Raw genomic sequence first — 22,253 nt, 5'->3', positions numbered from 1 at the left:
CAAGTGCTTAAGTTGCAAATAATGCTCCTGTTGGGGAATGACAAGGCTTGGTGTCGCACAAAGGATTCGACCCAAGAATTCTCCCTTTTTGAAAGCTGTGACGGCACAGGTACAGGACCCCCCGCCTGTGCCCTCACCGCCGGTTCACACCTCGCTCCAGCCTCGCCCCAGCCCCGGGTCCCGCCTCCGGGGAGAGCCCCTGCTGCTCGCCCCACTCAGCTGCCAATCCCGTCCCTCCTGGCACTCGAATGTCCAATCAGGAGGCGGCCCCCGGAGGGGGCGGGCTGACTGGCGGGGCCTGAAGTCAGCTACTTGAGCCGCGGGCCAGTGGACGCTGTGGTCCGCTGCGGGTAGAGACGCGCGAACCGAAGCGCTCGGTGACGTTCTGCGACGCCAAGCCGACACCATGGGGGACAGCCGGGACCCAGCCAGCGATCAGATGAAGAGGTGGAAGGAGCAGCGGGCCGCGCAGGTACAGCCTGTGCTCCCGGAGCCGGCCCGAGGGGCGGCGCAGAGAGCGGGGACGTCGGCCAGCAGCGGCCCCGCTCGCCCGGCGGGGCGGTGTGGCTGGGGGCTGTACCACTGGCGGCGGGCGGCGGGGGTGCCTCTGGGTATGGACTCTTACAATCGCGGCCGAGGGTGGGGGCGTGTGGGGGTCGGGGACAGCGTTCTGGGGCCTGCAGCAGGCCTGCAGACTTTAACCTCGGCCACAGGGCGCGGGTGGCTGGCTCCAAATTTTGCACTTTTGCCAGCTGGGCTAGAGGTCACAGTTTGAAGGCAGAAGGAAGGCGCTTGGGGAGAGGCAGAGAGCTGCAGCTGCACGAAAGGCGACGCAGGGCGTGGGGCGGGCTCTAGCTCCGACTTGGCTACCGCAGAATCTACACGCCCAGGGGGACAGGGACCTTGTCTTAGCCTGGGACGCCCAGCGCAGAGCACAGTGACCGGTGGGTAGCACCCACGGCATGAAACGACTCATAAGACAAGTTTTACATCCATTATTTCGTTTGCACTTAAAACATCAAGCCTCGAGTTTGGAGTGACGTTAGGGGATCTTTAAGGCGTGCATTTACCATCTTCTGTGAGTGCCTGCGTGTGCCGTGTGCCGGGCGCTACTGCAGGATTTCCAGTGAGGCAAGAACAACGCCCTGGAGAAGTTCAGAGACAAGCCACAATCACATGATCACCCTCCAGCTCGTCCAAGGGCTGACCTGTAGGTTATGCGTGTAAGAAGGGAGTAACCGCAGCTTGCATCAAGGCGTCTCAAAGCAGGTGCATCTGAACAGCATCTTTAAAGAGGCGCAGGATTTCAGTGGGGGTGGTGGTGAGGGTGAGGGTGAGGGTGGGGGTGGGGAAGGCACGCCTGTCCGGCAGTGCTGCCGAGGAGCTTGGATTAGATGAGACCACACCTGGTCAGCCTTCTGGCTGCTTGGTCCAGGGAGCCCAAGGGTCTGGCCCAGTATCCGCGGTTGCTGGTTAATGTTAGAGGACGAGAGCTGCACTTTTTCTCCTGCTACCTAGTGCTGTTTATCTAAACCGTGCTCGTGTTGGTGAGCTTGGATACTCGTGCCAGGAACTCTTGGATGGCCTTTGTGGTTTCCTGCTTGTGGAGAGATGGCCCCTGTCCTCTGAGGGCCTGCACAGTGTCCCCTTGGCCATTTCTGATGTTCAGTACCAGCAGGCTGGTTCCTGTGCGTTTTTAAGCAAAGTGAGTCCCAGAGACTTTAATCAAGAACTTGTATCTGGTGAGTGGCAGGGTCAAGATTACAACTCAGCTTCTTGGGGCGAGGACTCGGTGCACATACGGGGGCACTGAAGTCTTCGTAAGTGCTGAGAGAGAAGAGTCGAGGTGGTGTAGTGAGATTTTTGTAAAACAAAACATCCCTTTTATTCTGAGACTGGCTCCCCCTTCCTCACTGGGGAGAAAAATGAGCTGTTGTGGACTTGTTAAGCCCCTGCTGTTGATGTACTTTCCACAGTCCTCCGTGTGAGAAACCGCCGGCCCACACACGTACAGTGGTGGAGGGGCTTATTGAAATCCTGCCCATGGCCTCTCAGTGCGCTGTGCACGCAGCCCTGACTGGCAGTGACTTGAGGGCACTGGGTGCAGACTGCTCATTTCTCTGAGGGTTATTCCCCACTTCAGGATGCTTGACGACATCTTTGCATATGCACTATAACCGATATAATTCTTAAATGATTTATTGTGAAAAATGTCAAGCACTTAGAAAATCTGAAAGATTTGTGCAGGGTGTATCGCTATGTCTCTCTTCTAGATTTTGATAATATTTCTTTCATGACATGTTCCATCTGTCCGTCCCTTCCCGCATCCAGCAACCCATTATTTTTTTTTCTAGGTCATTTCAGAGTAAGTTGAGGATCTTGGGATATGTTACCCTTGAACTCTGAGCGTGCAGATTAAGAGTTAGATGTGAGTTTAGGATTTTTTTTTTTTTTCTGACAGGCAGAGTGGACAGAGAGAGAGAGACAGAGAGAAAGGTCTTCCTTTGCCGTTGGTTCACCCTCCAATGGCCACTGCCCCCGGCGCCCTGCAGCTGGTGCACCGCGTTGATCTGAAGCCAGGAGCCAGGTGCTTCTCCTGGTCTCCCCATGGGGTGCAGGGCCCAAGGACTTGGGCCATCCTCCACTGCCTTCCCAGGCCATAGCAGAGAGCTGGCCCGGAAGAGGGGCAACCGGGACAGAATCCGGCGCCCCGACCGGGACTAGAACCTGATGTGCCAGCGCCGCAAGGCAGAGGATTAGCCTATTGAGCCACAGCGCCGGCCAGGATTTTAAGATAATATCTATATGCAATAAAGTGCACAAATATTAAATGTTCCATTCTGTGAGTTTTAATAGCTCTTTGTACCAGTGAGTCCTAAATCTTTATATCAAGGAGACGATAACCATCTCAGAAAGCCATTGCTATAACCCCTGCAGTCTCACCCTGGGAACCAGTTTTGAATTTTTTTTTCCAGCCATTGATGTATGAACTGTTTTGTATAAGATTTTTTTTTTTAAGATTTATTTATTTGTTGGAAAAGCAGAGTTACAGAGATAGAGGAGGAGACACACACACAGAGAGAGAGAGAGAGAGAGAGAGAGAGACTTCCCTCCTCTGGCACACTCCCCAAGTGGCTGCAACAGCCAGGGCTGGGTCAGACTGAAGCCAAGATCCAGGGGCTTCATCCAGGTCTCCCATGTGGGCGTGGGGGTCTGAGCTCTTTGGCCATCTTTCACGGCTTTCCCAGGCACATTATCAGGGAGCTGGATCAGAAGTGGAGTATCAGGGAGTTGAACCAGTGTCCATATGCGTGCAGGCGGCAGCTTAACCTGCTATGCCACAGTGCCGGCCCCCTGTATAGGGTTTTGATCAGCATATAATGTTGTAAGATTCATTCATGTTGCGTGTGTCAGTAGATTGTCCTTTTTACCTGCTATGCCACAGTGCCGGTCCCCTGTGTAGGGTTTTGATCAGCATGTAATGTTGTAAGATTCATTCATGTTGCGTGTGTCAGTAGATTGTCCTTTTTACCGTTGAGTAGGACCCCTTATGTGAATGTCCCCACCAGTTGTTTGTCCTGCTGCTGGGCACTCGGGAACTAAAACTGGAAATCCAGTTTGGGGGACCACGAATAAAGCTACTATGAAAATTCCTGGGTGAGTCTTTTTGCACACAAAAGCTTTCATTCTTCTTCAGAAACACCTAGGAAGAGTGGATTTATTGGGCCATAGGGTAAGGGAGTGTTTTGCCAGAAACAACGCAGTCTTTTCCCAAAATGGCTCTGCCTCCTTCCACTGCCATGAGCAGTGTGTGAGAGTTGCAGGTGCTCCACATCTTGCAGACTTTTGGTGCTGTCCGTCTTCTAGTCGTGGTCGCGCGGGTGTGTGTGCAGTAGTGTCTCCTGGTGGTTTCCATTTGCACGGCTGCACGACAGAAGGTGCATCTTTTCCCGTGCTGCTGCCCGACGCTTGTTATATATTCCTTTGAAACACCTGTTAGGAAACCTTTTGTTCTTTTAAAAATTGGATTTTTTTTTTTTAATGAGTGATTCATAGCCCACATCTCCAGTTAGATCATGTGTGCGCTTAGTGCTGTTGTAACAGATCCCAACATGTATAATGGTGTGAACATCATAAAAAACTCATTTCTCTTGCATGATGGCCCCAGGTGATTTGGGATTGCTAGGGTTCATGGGGTGCTCTGCTCTTGACAGTTGTTGGGGGCTCCAGGCTGAAGGGAGCTCCCCTTTAGCAACATAATGGCTCTTAGGGTTGCCCTAGGCATCACTGTCCAGGCACTGAAGGGTTGAGAGTACGGGGCAGGGTCCCTCGCCTTCTGTTGGCTAACATACCGTGGCAGGTACCTAACTGGGAAGGAGACTGGGATACGGGGTCTACTTCAGTGTTCAAGAAGCCAGTTCCATGACACTATCCAAAACATCTTCCCATGCTTGGTGAAAATCTGTCTGTCCATTTTCTTGTGCTGAGACACCGGGCAAACAATCATCTCTTTTTAAAGAATATGTCCTTTCTACTTTCTGACATTAAAATCTCCTGTTAGAAAGTTATGACAGTAACAGGTGGTATTAGTAATACTCTTTTACTTCCGTTTGCTTGTTTAATGCTTTTATGTAAGTGGGCACCTCTGGATCAGTATCTTCCTTCCTACCCTTTTCTACTGGACTGTGAGTGTGTTCAGTTTTGCAACTACTACAGGAGGACTCTTAGCTCCTCCCTCAAAAGCCAGGCACAAAATTCCAGGCTGGGTGGGTCCGCCTTGGAACCACCCACGTGAAAGCAGTTTGCTGATCCTCTCTCCTTGTGCTCAGATTTTGCTGCTGACAAGTGAATTGGGAGCTTTGTAAACTTTAATAAGGGGAGTTGACTCAGATGTGTTCATAAGCATGACTTGGATCCATTTAAAAGTCTCTCTCTCCCTCTCTCCCTCTCTCTCTCTCTCTCTCTCTCAAAACCCATTGGCTGGAGGAAGGTTGTTCTACAGGTACTCCCAGGTGCTGTGAGTGGAATGTAAGTGGAAGTTTGTTGCTGGCTGCTGGAATTCTATGGGTTCTTCCTTTGTGGTGTTTAACAAGTAGCTCGTGATGCCTTAAAAATTGGGTCTTAGCCTGTCCACTCTTTGTGAGTTGGCTTTGTGTCCATGATGGTCTTGTATGAGGCTGCTTCACTAAGTCCACTGGAAAATGGAATTAAAAGGTTATTTTGATGTAGAACATTTTGAAACCCATGCATACAAGGGGTCTGGGAGAAGTTCATGGGTGATGCATATTGTGAAAACACTATGCATGGATTTCAAGAAAATGTACCAAAATACGCTTATCTTTTAATTCTATTTTTCATGACCTTGGTGACATAGCCTTGTATTTGTTTAAGACAACCTGTTAGTGTCACACTGTCCCCACCTGGGATGGGGAAGGGGTGACCCAGTAACCTGTTGGTGCACACGCATTGTCATTCCTTGCGGGGAGCACCTGGCAGTGGGAATGCTGAGTCATGGTGTGGCAGCAGGAAAGAGATGAGGTGCTGTTGACATTTCCAAGCTTTCTATTTCCTCGCCTAGTTTCTAGACCATTGCATGATTTTTCCCAAGGTAAACAGCAAGCGGCTGACTGTAAAATGTAAAATAAGCAAATATCCATTTTTATGTTGCTTCTCCTTATTCTTGTTCCTGAATTTTGTAAGTGCTGTGGCTACTGCAGTTTCTAACCCAGAGTGAAGGAATCTTGGATGTCTGTGGGTCAATTGCCCTTCATTTTCCAGCCTCTCTGTGCAAACTCTTCCTCTCATTGTCCATCTTTTTGAACGATTGAAGGACTCGGCCAGGTCTCAATGCCACCAGACTTCAGACTGTTTCGAGTCAGAGAAAAAGTTTTTGGTAACTGCAATTCTTCTGTGTGTCTTGAAGTTTTTTTTTGTTTGTTTGTTTGTTTTTGTTTTGTTTTGTTTTTTTTTTTTTTTGGATAGGATTATTCTAAAAGTTTGCTAATCATTGTGAACCAGTAACAATGTTTTGACCATTTATGGCCCAAAACATGGATGTAGTAAAGTAAAAGACTTAGCAAGAAGAGAAGAAAAAGTATTAGCAAGTACTGTGGCACATTCCTCTCGTTCAGAATACCACGATGTGGCCTTGCATGACGAACAAGCATTTCTCACTTGGCTGAGAGAGGAGCCGTCTGCAGTGAGTCCGTGTTCAGAGTTCCAGCCATGTGATCATGCTTGTTCTCTGCCTCCTGAAAGGCAACTTTTATTTCATTTTTTTTTTCGGAGTTAAAACTACTCATTAATGCTCTTCCCTAGGGGTCCTTGGAATCATTTTTCATTTCCTCCTGTCTTGTGTTCTCTTTACCCTCCAAGCAGGTAGACACCAAGGCCGGACATACTGCTGGATACATTATTATTCCACCTTGCTGTGCACGCAGATGCTAGCTCAAGGCTGTGGAAGTCGTCGGAACCAAATGGAATTGCTTGTGTCAAGCCCTAACAAGATAGCAATAATAATGACAATAAATAAAACTGGGAGGCTAGGAAGGAAGAGATCTCACGAGTGCACGTCTGACAAGAAGAACCATCGCGAGACTCTGCCGGAACCGCAGCTTTGCACAAGGCCCCTGCAGCCTGACACAGCAAATAATTCTGCCACTGTCCAGCACCTGCTTGTTCAACCTGGGCCTGGCGTCATCCTTAGTATTAATCCCTGATGCCAAGAGCTAGCGTTTCAAAGTAATCTATGCAATCCTCATTTTGCCTTTTTACTTCCCCTGTTCCCCTGTTCCCATGGCATGCATGATCTGCACTTCAGTGCTCCCAACTTATTCCCAAATAGATAGCATTGCGCTTTAGAGAGTCTCTCTCGCTGTTACTTAGGTTGACAGGACGCAAAGACTGCAGATCCAGTGGCCACTTACGCGCTGCAGAGGTGGCTTTCCTTAGACACTGTTTCATATTGACAAGACCCATTTGTATTCCATATGAAGGACCTGGTTTCATTTCTTTTTTTTTCACCCTGTTGGATTCCACTTTGTTTGTGGAGAATCGGTATTGTGAAAAAACTGTGGATGGTTTTCAAAAATTTTGGCACCAGAATAAACTTAGCTTGTAGTTCCATTTCCCACACACTTTTGCAGTTCCCTTGTGCATCCCAGGGACAAGGTCCCAGTTTATCAATCCAGAAAGCATGGTTTTCTGTCTGGAGGGCATTCAGAACAATTTCCCAGCCTTGCGAATTCACGCATTCTGTGCTTGAGAAGCCGGTGAGAATGCCGTGAGAGACCCTCTGATGCTTCAGAGGGGAAAAGAAAAAATAAAATAAAGGCACATGGGACTGAATCTAGGATTTAGGATCAAATGGCTTACCTGAAGTTAGGGCTTCCCACATTTTCTAGTGATGACAGTCACTCTGGGCAGGAGCCAGCGTTAGTCATCTTGTCCATTGCTTAATGTGAACTCTGTGTGCTGCTGCACCCTGCCGCTCTTTGTTTTGATGAAAAGTGTTAATTAGGGAAAGTAGGACAGAGTGTGGTCAGCATTAGCAGTCACCTGTTAGCACTGTTGAAGCTGTTCTCTCTTCTTTTTCTCTCTCGCTTCAAGCTTTCCTGTATTTCTTTCTTTCTTTTTTTTTTTTACAGGCAGAGTGGATAGTGAGAGAGAGAGACAGAGAGAAAGGTCTTCCTTTTTGCCGTTGGTTCACCCTCCAATGGCCGCTGCGGCCGGCGCATCGCGCTGATCCAAAGCCAGGAGTGCTTCTTCTGGTCTCCCATGCGGGTGCAGGGCCCAAGGACTTGGGCCATCCTCCACTGCCCTCCCGGGCCATAGCAGAGAGCTGGCCTGGAAGAGGGGCAACCGGGATAGAATCCGGCGCCCCGACCAGGACTAGAACCCGGTGTGCCAGCGCCGCAAGGTGGAGGATTAGCCTGTTAAGCCACGGTGCTGGCCTCCTGTATTTCTTTTGTAAAGTTTTATTTATTTTCATTTTATTCAGATTCTGAGTCTACGCCGTGCTAAGGTGTGCGAGCTTGAGCAAGTTATACAACCCCTCCATGCCTCTATTTCCTCTTCTGTAAAATGGGCATAATAATACAGAGATGGATGAAAGGAAGAGAGCTTGTGGATGCTTCATCTGTAACTGAAAACCCAGGTTTCCCTCCTTAACAGGAACACCAGTGAGTGGGTGACTCTGCGTGGCACGGGCCGGGCAGCCACCACTGGCCTCCCAGCATTCCCGCTGTAAGATTCCACCATTCCGTGTCATCAGGCCGGATGGTCCTAGCTTTAGCACAGCATTCAGCTATTCACTCACCCAACTTACTCCGCATCCACCTCCCCTGGGCGCGTTTTTTGTCCTCGAGCTTATCACCCTGGCCCAGGAATCGGGAGGGAACCCGTGGTGTGTTCTGGGTGGCAGCTCCTCCCTGGCATTAGGGGTGCAAGTGTGTGAACATCTCGGGCCGGTTCAGCCCTCCTTTGGCTGCACTTCTCAGGGTTCTTCTCTGAAACTGTTCTCTTTTATAGGGTGGCCCCTGTATGTATGTATGTATGTATGTATGTATTTTTTCAAGTCTTCCTTTGGTGCTCTGTTTACGTGGTGCAAAGAGCATTTAGAGGGTGGTCGGATTTAGTTTGCTCCAACTCTGCTATTGTTTTCAATTTGGCCTATGCAAAAGCCCTGGTCAGTGACTCCCCATCCTAGTTCACTCTCTAGGGGGGTGATCCAGACATTAGGATGCTTAAACAAGCTCCCCAGGTGACTCCATGCGTTTAGGTTTCTGTTTAAAGGAGAAGCTGTGCAATTTTGCTTTCTTTTTTCGATTTGTTTTGTGCTTTAACATAAAACCACATGGGGTCATGTGTATTTGCAAAATGTATCTGCAAAAGAGAGGGGTATGATTGGCGGCAGCTGCCGATTGGACCCGCGAGCTTTCTGGCGGTGGGGGAAGGGTCTGCTGCTGGGTGGGCAGAGGGCCTGGGTGGTGGGGCCAGGGTCCGGGTGAGGAGGACACATCTATCCTGCTCTCTAGAAAAATAAAATCGAAAATGGTTTGCTGCCTCTGCTCCACAGTTTGTGCCTGTGCCTAGGGTGTGGCCTGCATTTTGCATATGTTTAGCTCTTTCAATTCAGGAATTCATTTTGGGAGGGAATTATTCTTCTGACAGTTTTTTTTTTTTTTTTTTTTCTGGGCAGATGAAAAAAAGAGACACATAAATGAGTAACTTGCTGGTAGCTATCAGAAGACATGGAGGAATTGGTAGAGCTGGAGGTTGGACCTAGGCTGGCGTGTTTCTCCATGGACCCATGGTGGTCGCTTCCGTTTTGATGGAAATAGAATTCTGGTGAACTCTAGTGAGCAAGGGACATTTGCTAGTGTGTGAGAGTCTTAGTCATTTTGCAAATCTTTAAAATAATTTGAGACAGAGAGAGGGAGAGAGATACTCCGTCTGCTGGCTTGTTCCCCAAACGCCATGGCTGGGAGCTGGGTTGGGCTGACCCGAAGCTGAGAGCTGGGAAGTCAGTGTGGGTCTCCTGTGTGGGTGGCAGGAACCCAGCTTCTTGGGCCGTCATGGCTTCAGCAGGAAGCTGGAGTCAGGAGCTGGATCTGGATCTCAAAACCAGTGTGGGACACGGGTCTTCCAGACGGCAGCCTTACCATCAGGCCAGACCCCCTCCTTGGTTTTGCGCACTCTAAAATCTCTTATTCAGTGTCTTTTCCCAAGGAGCTTGTGAGGCTTTCGAAGGGAAGCCTGTTCCCTTCTAGAGAGGAGGCAGGTCTTCGCCGGATTTTGGTGTGCAGGACAGGTGTGTGTGGAAAGCCTCAGTCACTGGACGCCCCTTTCAGGTGTGCGGAAGAACCGGAAGAGTGCATTTCTCGGTGTGTGCCGTTGGTGCTCAGGACTTCCACCCGTGTTCCCTGCTGAGTTCTTCCAGGGTGGAGGTGGCTTAGCTTGGCTTCGCCTGGCCCTCGGCCCTGGCCCCCATGTCTCCTGATTTCCCAGTGACCACAGGAGAGCAGTGGAGAGGCAGTGTCTGTGATCAGAAATGCCGTGTGACCACAGAACAAGTGAAGCCGAGGGCTGCCTGGGATCACGTGGGACTCGGGCCACGTGGCTCCCACCCTCGGGGAGGCATAGCCAAGAGGCTCCCGATGTATCTGGATTTAAGAATTGGACGAACTGAAACAAGTTCTTTATTACAGCAAACTACCTGTCCCGTCTCAGAGACGTTTACAGAAGCCTTGGAACATTACTTCTGTAATCCATAATTCCTGTTGACTTCTTACTTGTGAATTGAAAAGAGATGTTGCAGATAGCTGGCATCTGAGGGCACTTCGGAAAGTTCATGGGGAAATGCAATTTAAAAATAGGTTTATTTTGGTGCAAAAACATTTTCAATCCAGGCATAGTTTTCTCATAATACACATTTCTCGTACACTTTTGAAGACCCCTTATATGCATGGATTTCCATTTTTTTTTTGCACTGCAATAACTTATCTTTTAATTCCATGTACCACCCTTTTCAAGTACCCTGGCCCACTGAGAGAAATGAATGCACTATGGATGCACAAGTGGATACCCCTGCAGGACGTGCGCCAGCCCTGCTTCCCGGGAGACGTCATCTCTGTTAGTTTGGCCTTTCAGTGTTCAGCGGGGATGCCTCTTTTGGGGGACTTCTCGTGTAGGTCTGGGGCCAATTGAAGGTTAGTCAGCCATCTTTCTGCTCTTCAGGGCAAGGGCTTAGCAGATCAGTGTTGAGATTTGTCCAGGAGTTTTGAGAGCTGCCTGCACATTTCAGACCATGGCATGTCCTGTTGCATTTCAGTACTTTGGACCTAGGAAATTGAAAAAACTGTTAGGGCGGAAGGAACAAAAATGGCAAGACCGTGCGCCTCGTGACCACGTGAGGCAAGGGTTCCGTTGTGCTGACTCCCAGGCACTCTTTTTCCTGTGTCCGCATAGAAACCTGATGTCCTGACCACGGGAGCCGGTAACCCAATAGGAGACAAACTGAACATTATCACAGCAGGGCCCCGCGGGCCCCTTCTTGTCCAGGATGTGGTCTTCACTGACGAAATGGCTCACTTTGACCGAGAGAGAATTCCGGAGAGAGTGGTGCACGCCAAAGGAACAGGTGAGTTGTGTTCATCGGTGGGCGAAGGATTGTTTCAGAACACCGGGGTCAGGGATCCTCGGGCTTTAATGGAAGAGAAAGGAAAAAACACCCATCATCAGTAGTGGAGTTAGTTGTGAATGATGGGTCTTGAGATGCCTTGGATTTGCATATAGCAGAGTTTATTTAAAAATCATAAGCTTCCAGCAGGCAGTTCGGTAAAGGAATAAAGTACAGGAATGCAGCCACACACTGCAGAATTCGGTTTAAGTGGCGCACGTGTTGGATAAATATGGGAATGCCCTGCAAAACTGAAGATGGCTGTGTTGATGCATTGTGCCTTGTTGGGCATGGCTGGTGATATCCCCTTGTCTTTCATCCAAAACTTCTCTAAAATGTTTATCTTGTTTTTGGGATGGAAGCGAAAGATGAAGTGGTAAAAGAAAGAGCTAAACACTCAGTAGGAAAGAGCTCAGGGGAAAGGAGGAACAAGTTCTCCTCTGAGCCTGTAACCTGGAGTTTCAGTGAGGACTTCCTCATGTCTTCACCTCCTGCCCCCATAACAAGGCTCCCCACGCTCTCTGGCGTTTGTTGGCTGTGTCTTTTCTTATCATGACTGTGATATGCCTGCTGCTCAGTTTGCCTGGCCCTGTGGCATCCTTACTAAGTGCTGGAATCTGTTCTTTCACTGTATTTTCATTTCCTCTCTTTTCCTTCTCTTTCCTAGGCCGTACTTGTACTTGAAGGCTGTCCTAGGTGGTGGCCTGGGATCAGCCATGACCACGCACTTCTGGGCCTTTGCATTTGACCTCTCTTGTTTGTGTTTGGACATATCCCTGCCACCCCTACTCCCCTATCACACTGGCTGCTCTCAGTAGCCTGGTGCTAAACCATCAGTTTTTCTTGTCCCCCAGCTGCCCGTTGATGGACTGGTGGCCTGACTGATGGGCTCACGGTGAGGATTTCTGTCTTTCTCCTTAGGGGCCTTTGGTTACTTTGAGGTTACACATGACATTACCAGATACAGCAAGGCGAAGGTGTTTGAGCATATTGGGAAGAAGACCCCGATTGCAGTTCGGTTCTCCACTGTGGGTAAGTCAGTCTGTCTGCGTGATTAGTGCTGTGGAATTCAGCCTGCACCTCATCAAGGCGTTCGTAACTTGATCTGAGACAGATGCATTAGAGAATAGGAAACAAGCGCTGCTTCAAATGGTAGCAAGGGTTTACGGTAGAAAAGTATTTGGTGGCACACCGGGAGTTGCTCCTGCTTCTGTTTGTTGAGGTCTTAGGAAGTCACGCTTACTCCAAGGCCACCTCTGCAATTCTGTGACATTTGGAAGGAGCTTTCCCACAAACCAGCGCCTCAAAGGGAAGCAAATAGGGCATTTTGTTCAGTAACCATGGTAACAGCTGCCCTTACTGCCAACCCTGGTTAGCTGCTTTACAGACATTGTCTCCGCTCTATAGATCTCCATTTCAGAAAGGTTAAGTGATTGTTCTCATTCTAAGGAGCTAATAAGTACCTATTAGATGTGTCATACTGCAGCACACCACAGGGCATCGTTACTTGGTTCTGTGTCCATCTCTGCATTTTAAAAATACTGTGAATTGTAAAAAGTAAGTGAAGTTAAGAATAAGAACCTATGTTTTAACCCATTTCCTTGATATTAACCTCATTGTTTTTATAGAAAGATTTGTTTATTTATTTGAAAGTCAGAGTTACACAGAGGGAGAAGGAGAGGCAGAGAGAGAGAGAGAGAGGGGTCTTCCAACCGCTGGTTCACTCCTCAGTTGGCCACAACGGCTGGACCTGAGCCAATCTGAAGCAAGGAGCCAGGAGCCTCTTCTGGATCTCCCACACGGGTGCAGAGGCCCAAGCACTTGAACCATCTTCCACTGCTTTCCCAGGCCATAGCAGAGAGCTGGATTGGAAGTGGAGCACCCAGGACACAAACTTGCACCCATATGGAATGCCAGCACTGCAGGCGGTGGCTTTACCCACTGTACCACAGCACTGGCCCCTAACCTCACTGTTTTGACAGCTCTCTTATTCTTTTGTTTATTGCCTTAATCTTCATAATTATTCTCTTCCCTTATTTTGATTTAAGTTTTAATTACTGGTTTGAGCCAAGTTATCTTATTACGTTAAATGGATAATGTTTTCAACTGTTATTATATTTACTCCCTTATTACTCTCAATTAATTCTGTTTGATTTGTGGATCACATTAGCTGGTGGGTGGTAGCAGTAATAATCTAGGCACTTAAATGCCCAATTTATTTCTAGAAAGTGGATTGGAAAGCATCGACTCCAGGGATTCTATTTTTTTTTTTTTTTTTGAAAGAGTTATGCAGAGAAAGAGAGAGAGAGAAAGAGAGGTTTTGCATCCGATGGTTCACTCCCCAGATGGCCGCAACAGCTGGAGCTGCGCCGATCCGAAGCCAAGAGCTTCTTCCGGGTCTCCCATGCGGGTGCAGGCGCCCAAGGACTTGGGCCATCTTTCCCAGGCCATAGCAGAGAGCTGGATTGGAAGTGGAGCAGCCAGGTCTCGAACCGGCACCCATATGGGATGCTAGCACCCCAGGCCAGGGCGTTAACTCACTGTGCCAAAGCGCCATAGCGCCAACCCCTCCAGGGCTTCTTTTTAGTCTTAGTCTGCTTGGGTGCAAGGTCCCGGGGCTCACGCTCCATTTCCCCATTTCGGTGTTCTAGCTGGAGAATCGGGCTCAGCTGACACAGTTCGTGACCCTCGAGGGTTTGCAGTGAAATTTTACACAGAAGATGGTAACTGGGATCTCGTTGGAAACAACACTCCCATTTTCTTCATCAGGGATGCCCTACTGGTAGGTGGTAGAGTATTTTGCATTCCACAAGTGTGTGTTGACTTAAATTGACATCAAGTAGGTGGGCATTTGAGGAAAAGCCCCAGGGAAGGCAGAAGGAAGAGAGTTTGAGTTGTCTGGATTGCCTTTCGGAAGATGACTTTCTGTATTTAATATCTTATAAGATCAAATCATAACAATTTCCATTAATGTTTGATTTTTCATGTCAAGTTCATGGGCTTAACAGGATGAGTCTAGTTTTCTTGCAGAGCTTTGCAAGTTAATAAAACAAAGGGGCTTAGTCCTGGAAGCAAATAGAGGGTGACTCTAAAGGCCCTGGGCCAGCAGGGCGTGTGTGTTTACCTGTGTGTGTGTAGGGGTGGGTGGGAGTGTGTGTACCATTTTCCTTTAAAGAGATATTGTATCTATGTGTGTATTTGAGATACTTTAGGGCATCTTAGGTACTGGTTGCATAGGTTGGGTACATTTCATTTTAGGGTTTAGCAGTTTGACATTCTAGGATTGTAGGTTATGATCCATAAACCTAGCTACAGTGGTCAACAGAGAAGACATCCTACTTCCGGTACTTAATTTCTGCATTGTGTCTTTCCCTTTCTGTTCAGTTTCCATCCTTTATCCATAGCCAGAAGAGGAATCCTCAGACACACCTAAAGGACCCGGACATGGTCTGGGACTTTTGGAGCCTGCGTCCAGAGTCGCTGCATCAGGTGGGGGATACATTTTTTTTTCCTGTGTTTCATCACCTGGGGTCGGACTGTTGGTTGCGCCTCATCCTGTATTTCTCCAGCTTGGGTTATTTCACTGGACTTCCCTTATTACTTTCTCCTTGGGAAGTTTCCTCATAATGACCAATCTCTTGAATATTCCCCCATGCATAGGCCTTAAAGGATGATGCCAGGTAGCTGATGACATTATTGATGGATTTCTTGTTTTTTTTTTTTTTCTTCCCCACAGTAGTAAGGATTAAAGCCTCTAGGACGAGGGTAGGTGTTGTGGTTTGGCTGCCACTCCTGATGTCACATCTCGTATTGGAGTACAGGGTTGAGCCCTGGGCATTCTGCTTCCATTCCGTCTTCCTGTGAATGCTCCTGGGAAGGCAGTGGATGATGACCCAAGAACTTGGATTTGTGCTACTCAAATGGGAGACCAGGGTAGAGTTCCGGGCTCCTGGCTTTGACTTGGCCTAGTGCTGGCTGTTGTGGGCATTTAGGGAGGGAGCCACTACCTGGGAGATCCCTCTTTTTCTGTTTTTTCCTGTTGCTCTGCCTTTCAACCAGCTGAAAATAAATTAAAAATAAACATTAACAGTATCTTTCTATTGTTTTTAAAAAAGATTTATTTATTTGAAAGTCAGAGTTACACAGAGAGAGAAGGAGAGGCAGAGAGAGAGAGGTCTTCCATCCGATGATTTACTCCCCAACTGGCTGCAATATCCAGAGCTGTGCTGATCCAAAGCCAGGAGTTAGGAGCTTCCTTCAGGTCTCCCACATGGGTTCAGGGGCTCAAGGTCTTGGGCCATCTTCTACTGCATTCCCAGGCCATAGCAGAAAGCTGGATCAGCGTGGAGCATCGGGACTCAAACTGGCGCCCACATGGGATGCTGGCACTGCAGGTGGTGGCTTTACCCACTATGCCACAGCGCTGGCCCCAAGTGTTTTAATTTAAACAGAGTGATTTTTGGCTTTATACTTTTGTTCCACAGGTTTCTTTCTTGTTCAGTGACCGAGGGATTCCGGACGGCCATCGGCATATGAACGGATATGGGTCGCATACTTTCAAGTTGGTCAATGCCAGTGGAGAGGCAGTTTATTGTAAATTCCACTACAAGGTAGGTGTTGCCTTTGCGGCGGCGGGCACAAGGCTTCTTCCACCCACCTCTCTCCATTTCTCCTGAAGAATTGAGGGAAGACTGAAGCTTCTCCACCCTTTCCTTTCCTTCTATGGCCAAGGGTGGGAAGCATGGATCTACTTGATTAGCACCTGAGTGATTTGGGATCTACTTGATTAGCACCTTAGTGATTTGTTGGCCTCTACCCATGTGGATGTATTCCTGCTGCCTACTTAAAGGACCTGTTTGTAGTCTCCAGTCTCTTCTTACATGGGACCAGAGGTATGAGCCCAGGGCTCCTGTCAACAGGTTCAACTTTCTTCCCTCTCTGGTCCCTGTGAGCTTGGCCGCAGATGCCTAGGAAAAGTGCCCCTTCTGGGCTGGTTCTCTGGTTAATGCTTCTGTTGCTGACAGAGGCACATTGAGATTTTTTTTTTTTCCCCTGCAGAGGGAAGGACTCATTTTTTGGTTTGGTCCCAAAGGTAAGAAGATAACCCAAGCCTTAAGGCTAGGCAGAGTGAAATTTCGCCCATGTTGAGCCTAGGTTTTCTGCAGTTGTTGGTGGGAGTTTGGAGTTGAGTCCCAGCAGGCAGAAATAGTCAGATGCTTGGCTCTCTCAGCCCTGAGACCCTGTGCAGCGCGTCAATATTTTCCAAGGTGCAGATGGGGAAGGAGACATCCTTGGGGCTTGCACCAATCTCACCGTCATGTCTAATGTCAGCTGTATCTTTCCAAAAAGATCCTTTTTGATTTGAAAAGTCATCCATCCATCTCTCCAACATTTACTGAGGCTGTATTATCGGTAAAGCAAATCACTGTATCGATCACAGATCTCAGGGCACATGTCACACGGTGGCATTTGCTTTCACATAGTCAGATTAAATCGTTTACTTTTGGGGAAGCGTTTCAGAATCTTTGAATCTGCTGGGCCCTCTCTTGGTGTGATCATGATATTTGTGACAGTCACAGCAGCAGATTCCACAGGGTTAGTGATATTCCCAGACAACCCAGGGGGTTACTGAAAAACAAAGCCTGAGAACTGGTTTCCAAGAGCAGGAAGTGGGCCCCTGACAAGTCCAGTCCCCTGTTAATGACATCCCAAAGCCTGGTTTCTTCTGTCTTCTTCATCGGCACAGCTTATGTGTGCATATCAGATAGAAGAACTATCACCACTCTCTCTATTTATGACTTGGATCTATAATCTGCAACCAGGAACAATTTTCAGAAACCATTGACTCATCAACTTGTCATTGCCGAAAGGAGCAGTGTGGTATCACTTGGAACAAGATGAGATGATGGTATCTGGGACAGCCCCCACTGGTTGGTAGCTTTAAGATTAGGCCAGCCTGAACTCAGATCTTTGCTCTGCTGGATAACTGCGCCCATGGGCATGTTAGTAAAAGCTCCCTGAGCTCCAGTCAGTTCTTTTCATGGGGAAGTTGGGAGAGCACTACCAGCTGCCCAGGGCACTGGAAAGATTAGATTGCTTTAGGGTCTGTTCAGCAGATGGTGCCGAGGTAGCCAGAGTGTTTCAGCCCTCTGGATTATTCCGACCTAAGGTTATTCATTTCTAAAGCCAAAGGATCCAGTGAGATCATAAAGGTATCATAGTGTTACTGCACAATTTAATGAATTAGTTCTTTGGGTGATCTACAGATGGTGAGCTTCATTCTTTAATCCTGAAGGTGGCGTCACTTCCGGCCCAAAAATAAGAGCTCCAATCTTGCCACTGACCAGGAAGAGCTGGAATTTCTGTGATAGGTCAGCCTTCCTGGGCTGGGTTTTGGCTAAGGAAATCTTTCCATGACACTTGGCTTGCTGGAGCCTTCTCTGAATGTGGACTTCATGGTCACTCCCTTGACGAGCACTATGGTTTGGTAACTAAGAGCATTTGTGAACCTGACATAACTTTTTTGGGTGTTAATGGCTTAATTGGAAAGTCAGAATGCTAATGTTCCCCACTCAGAGAACTGGTTCAGACTGGCTGTACTGAAGTTCTTTTCAGCTCTATGAGCGATGACTCTTTGATTTCTTAAGAGAAAAAAGGAAGAGGGTAGGAGTGGAGGGATACCAGTTGTGGTCAACCTCAGTAATTGACTTGAGCTACTGTAAAATATGATTTAAACATTTCCTTTGTGTTTAACTTTTTTATGCTTTTGCTTATTGGTAAAATATGCTTTGATTTTTTTTATTCCAAAAGATGAATATAAAAACTCAAATATAAAAATACACAAAGGAAAGCTAGGGCTAATTTTAAGTATGAAGTGTGCAGATGACACTTTGGATAATCAGAATAATCAAGTAGAAGTGTCAGCTGTGAAGAACAGGAAGCCGTGTTGAAAGGGAGTTCAGTCTCTGGGTCCTGTTACTTGCAATCCTTTGTGAACTGTTGATTGATTGGCAGTTTTGCCGGTAAGTTTCCATCGGAGTTCCTTGCATTTTGTAGACTGACCAGGGCATCAAAAACCTTCCTGTTGCGGATGCAGCAAGAATTTCTCAGGAAGATCCTGACTACGGCATCCGGGATCTTTTCAATGCCATTGCCACCGGCAACTACCCCTCTTGGACGTTCTACATCCAGGTCATGACGTTTGATCAGGCGGAAACTTTTCCATTTAATCCGTTTGATCTCACCAAGGTAAGTTGCCCTTTAACCGTTTTTTTTTTTTTTTTTTTTTAATTTTCTGTGTAGTATTCAGAGTGGTTGGGGAAGTGACCTATGAACGGTGGTCCCACTTGGAGCTTCCTAGCCTGTGAATGCGTGCCCGCTGGCATGTCACTTCATGTTTCTGTTTGGTAGAATTCCCCAAGTTCACGTATGTGGTCTCATTTATTGTTATTAACAGGGAGCAAACTTTTTTTCAAAGCTGATATGCTTTCGCCCTGAGAAAGTGTCAATATTTGCCATTTACTAGTGTGTGAGATTTGGCTAGTGCTCGTACCTTAAGTTCTTATCATGTTCTCCGGAGTAAAAACACAGTATCGTTTCGCCTGGCTTGATTGTATTTGAAATCTGGCATTTTTATGGGCAGCTGTAATTTCCTTCTTGTCTGGTGACTGTGACTATGACATTATTTTCAGATTTGGCCTCACAAGGACTATCCTCTTATCCCAGTTGGCAAATTGGTCCTGAATCGGAATCCAGTTAATTACTTTGCTGAGATTGAACAGCTGGCCTTTGACCCAAGCAACATGCCGCCCGGCATCGAGCCCAGCCCTGACAAGATGCTTCAGGTAAGCCTGGTGGACTGCAGGTGTCCCTGTGCGTGCACACACACACACACACACATGCCGCCCGGCATCGAGCCCAGCCCTGACAAGATGCTTCAGGTAAGCCTGGTGGACTGCAGGTGTCCCTGTGCGTGCACACACACACACACACACATGCCGCCCGGCATCGAGCCCAGCCCTGACAAAATGCTTCAGGTAAGCCTGGTGGACTGCAGGTGTCCCTGTGCGTGCACACACACACACACACACATGCCGCCCGGCATCGAGCCCAGCCCTGACAAAATGCTTCAGGTAAGCCTGGTGGACTGCAGGTGTCCCTGTGCGTGCACACACACACACACACACATGCCGCCCGGCATCGAGCCCAGCCCTGACAAAATGCTTCAGGTAAGCCTGGTGGACTGCAGGTGTCCCTGTGCGTGCACACACACACACACATGCCACCCGGCATCGAGCCCAGCCCTGACAAAATGCTTCAGGTAAGCCTGGTGGACTGCAGGTGTCCCTGTGCGTGCACACACACACACACATGCCACCCGGCATCGAGCCCAGCCCTGACAAAATGCTTCAGGTAAGCCTGGTGGACTGCAGGTGTCCCTGTGCGTGCACACACACACACATGCCACCCGGCATCGAGCCCAGCCCTGACAAAATGCTTCAGGTAAGCCTGGTGGACTGCAGGTGTCCCTGTGCGTGCACACACACACATGCCACCTGGCATCGAGCCCAGCCCTGACAAAATGCTTCAGGTAAGCCTGGTGGACTGCGACGTCTTGGTGCAGGTGTCCCTGTGCGTGCACACACACACACACACATGCCACCCGGCATCGAGCCCAGCCCTGACAAAATGCTTCAGGTAAGCCTGGTGGACTGCAGGTGTCCCTGTGCGTGCACACACACACACACACACATGCCGCCCGGCATCGAGCCCAGCCCTGACAAAATGCTTCAGGTAAGCCTGGTGGACTGCAGGTGTCCCTGTGCGTGCACACACACACACATGCCACCCGGCATCGAGCCCAGCCCTGACAAAATGCTTCAGGTAAGCCTGGTGGACTGCAGGTGTCCCTGTGCGTGCACACACACACACATGCCACCCGGCATCGAGCCCAGCCCTGACAAAATGCTTCAGGTAAGCCTGGTGGACTGCAGGTGTCCCTGTGCGTGCACACACACACACACATGCCACCCGGCATCGAGCCCAGCCCTGACAAAATGCTTCAGGTAAGCCTGGTGGACTGCAGGTGTCCCTGTGCGTGCACACACACACACACATGCCGCCCGGCATCGAGCCCAGCCCTGACAAAATGCTTCAGGTAAGCCTGGTGGACTGCGACGTCTCGATGCAGGTGTCCCTGTGCGTGCACACACACACACACACCCCTCACAATTTGGCGTGATCTTTATAGGAGGAATGAACTCGAACATCACATCGATCTGGGTACTTAGCTCCTTCTGGGACTCCCTGGGGTGAAATATCCTTAGGTGAACGCTCCTGAATAAACCAGTTACAAACCGAGTTCCATAGTAAAGCCCCTAGATCCTATGTGAAGACATCAATCGTCAGTCTCTAACTTGAAAAAAAAAAAACAACATAGAATAGAAATGCTTGGGTATTCTAAGGTCCTGTTTCTTCAGCTTGTAAATGATGGGAGAGAATATAGTTAATGGAGTCTAACACTTTGGTCACCCTAACGTTATTTATTTCCTATTCTCTGGTGATGCATGAATTTTTTCATTTTGAAAAAGAGATCTGGGAATGATTTTTAAAACAAGGTTTATTTATTTGAAAGGCAGAGAGAGAGAGAGAGAGAGATCTTCCAGCTCTCCTTCTGCTGGTTCATTCCTCAAATGGCTGTAATAGCCAAAGCCAGGAGCCTGGAACTCCATCCAGGCCTCCCACATGGGTGGCAGAGGCTCAAGCACTTGGGCCGTGCTCTGCTGCTTTCCGAGGTGCGTTAGCAGGGATCTGGATCAGAGGTGGAGTAAGCAGGACTTGAATCACCACTCCCATATGGGATGCCAGCATCGCAGGTGGCAGCTTAACCTGCTGCAGCATGAAGTTGGCCCTGAGGATGATTTTATGAACTAAATTTATGGTGACAGTGATTCAAGGCTGTGGATTAATTTAACCATTAGTCCAGCTAACATTGGTAGGAGGTCAGTATGTTTTATGTCACTTTCGGACATGCTCTTCCAAGAGTTCAAAGAGTGAATATTCTGCTTTGGGCTAGAAGCCATTAGGGAAATAATTGACTTAGTGATTGCTGTGTAAATCTATCTTTCTTATTTTTGAACCATGACCAGGCAGCAAGGGTTAAAGATTATACCCAAGATCAGAACGCATGGGCTAAAGTTCACTTCTTATGTAAGGCCCTGATTCCAATTCAGGCCTCATTCCCCGCGGAAGATTAGCTAAGATACGAATGCCTTTCTGTTTATAATGATTTTTTCCCTATGACACTGGGAACATCCAAGACTTTTATAGAAAGTGAATTTTTCATTAGTTTTTAGTTCAGTGTAACTAATATAAATGGAGTGTCTTTTCTATTTTAAGTGACAACCTATCCTGGGTACTGTAACAGATACTAAAAACATAAGATCTCTGTAGTGTAAAGTCCTATGGTGAATCAGAAGGTGGAACTTTGTTCTTTAGGAGGTCAAAGATAGAGTTTCAGGGACACGATAGCATTCGAGATGGGTTTTGAAGAGTGGACAGAATTTTGGTTTTCAAAGGTGAAATGGCTCATGCGTGCAGGCACAAAGGTGGGCCATGTTGGCTACGTAAATAGTCACCCTTTCCTAAGTGAGAGAGAAATGAGTGTGAACAGGTCCATTTGAGTATATGTCAGAGAGGACCTTAAAAGCTTGGGCCATGTAAAGTTAGTGCTGCTGTCCCTTCCAGGAAAATAAGTTTTTTTTTGCATTTGGAGAATCGTGGTCTGGTGTAAATCAAGTACAATCGCTCCTTTTGGTGGTAAATAACTGAATAACTGGGGGTTGGGAGTAGAAAGGAGAAGCTAAGCAGATTACAGAGGATAAGCCCTGGAAGTGGGGAGCAGCAGCAGCCAAGACCTTCTGAACCTCCCCAGCTCCACGGCTGGAAGGAGGTGTGAGGGAGAGGCTGGTGGAATTCACCATGGCATGAAAGTAGCATGGGTGGAGCCAAGTCTAGTGATCCTAGAGTCGAGGGAACACACTCACCCTGTCTTTTCACAAGAATCCCAGCCACG

The 22,253-nt window shown here is 48.2% G+C and overlaps 1 protein-coding gene across 1 annotated transcript in view; it reads left to right on the top strand.

The window, feature by feature from the left end:
- Positions 1-311: 311 nt before the first annotated feature.
- CAT (catalase) overlaps positions 312-22,253 on the top strand; it is a 39,260-nt gene continuing 17,318 nt past the window's right edge. Inside the window, exons 1-8 of the mRNA XM_062196316.1 lie at positions 312-472; positions 10,969-11,140; positions 12,101-12,211; positions 13,831-13,961; positions 14,564-14,668; positions 15,664-15,789; positions 18,236-18,427; positions 18,871-19,023. Of these exons, the coding sequence (XP_062052300.1) occupies positions 407-472; positions 10,969-11,140; positions 12,101-12,211; positions 13,831-13,961; positions 14,564-14,668; positions 15,664-15,789; positions 18,236-18,427; positions 18,871-19,023 (1,056 nt within the window). The 5' untranslated portion in view covers positions 312-406. The remainder of the gene's footprint in view (positions 473-10,968; positions 11,141-12,100; positions 12,212-13,830; positions 13,962-14,563; positions 14,669-15,663; positions 15,790-18,235; positions 18,428-18,870; positions 19,024-22,253) is intronic.

The sequence above is a fragment of the Lepus europaeus genome, chromosome 7 (assembly GCF_033115175.1).
Source record: "Lepus europaeus isolate LE1 chromosome 7, mLepTim1.pri, whole genome shotgun sequence".
Taxonomy (NCBI): domain Eukaryota; kingdom Metazoa; phylum Chordata; class Mammalia; order Lagomorpha; family Leporidae; genus Lepus; species Lepus europaeus.
This window is presented reverse-complemented; position numbering and strand designations above follow the sequence as displayed.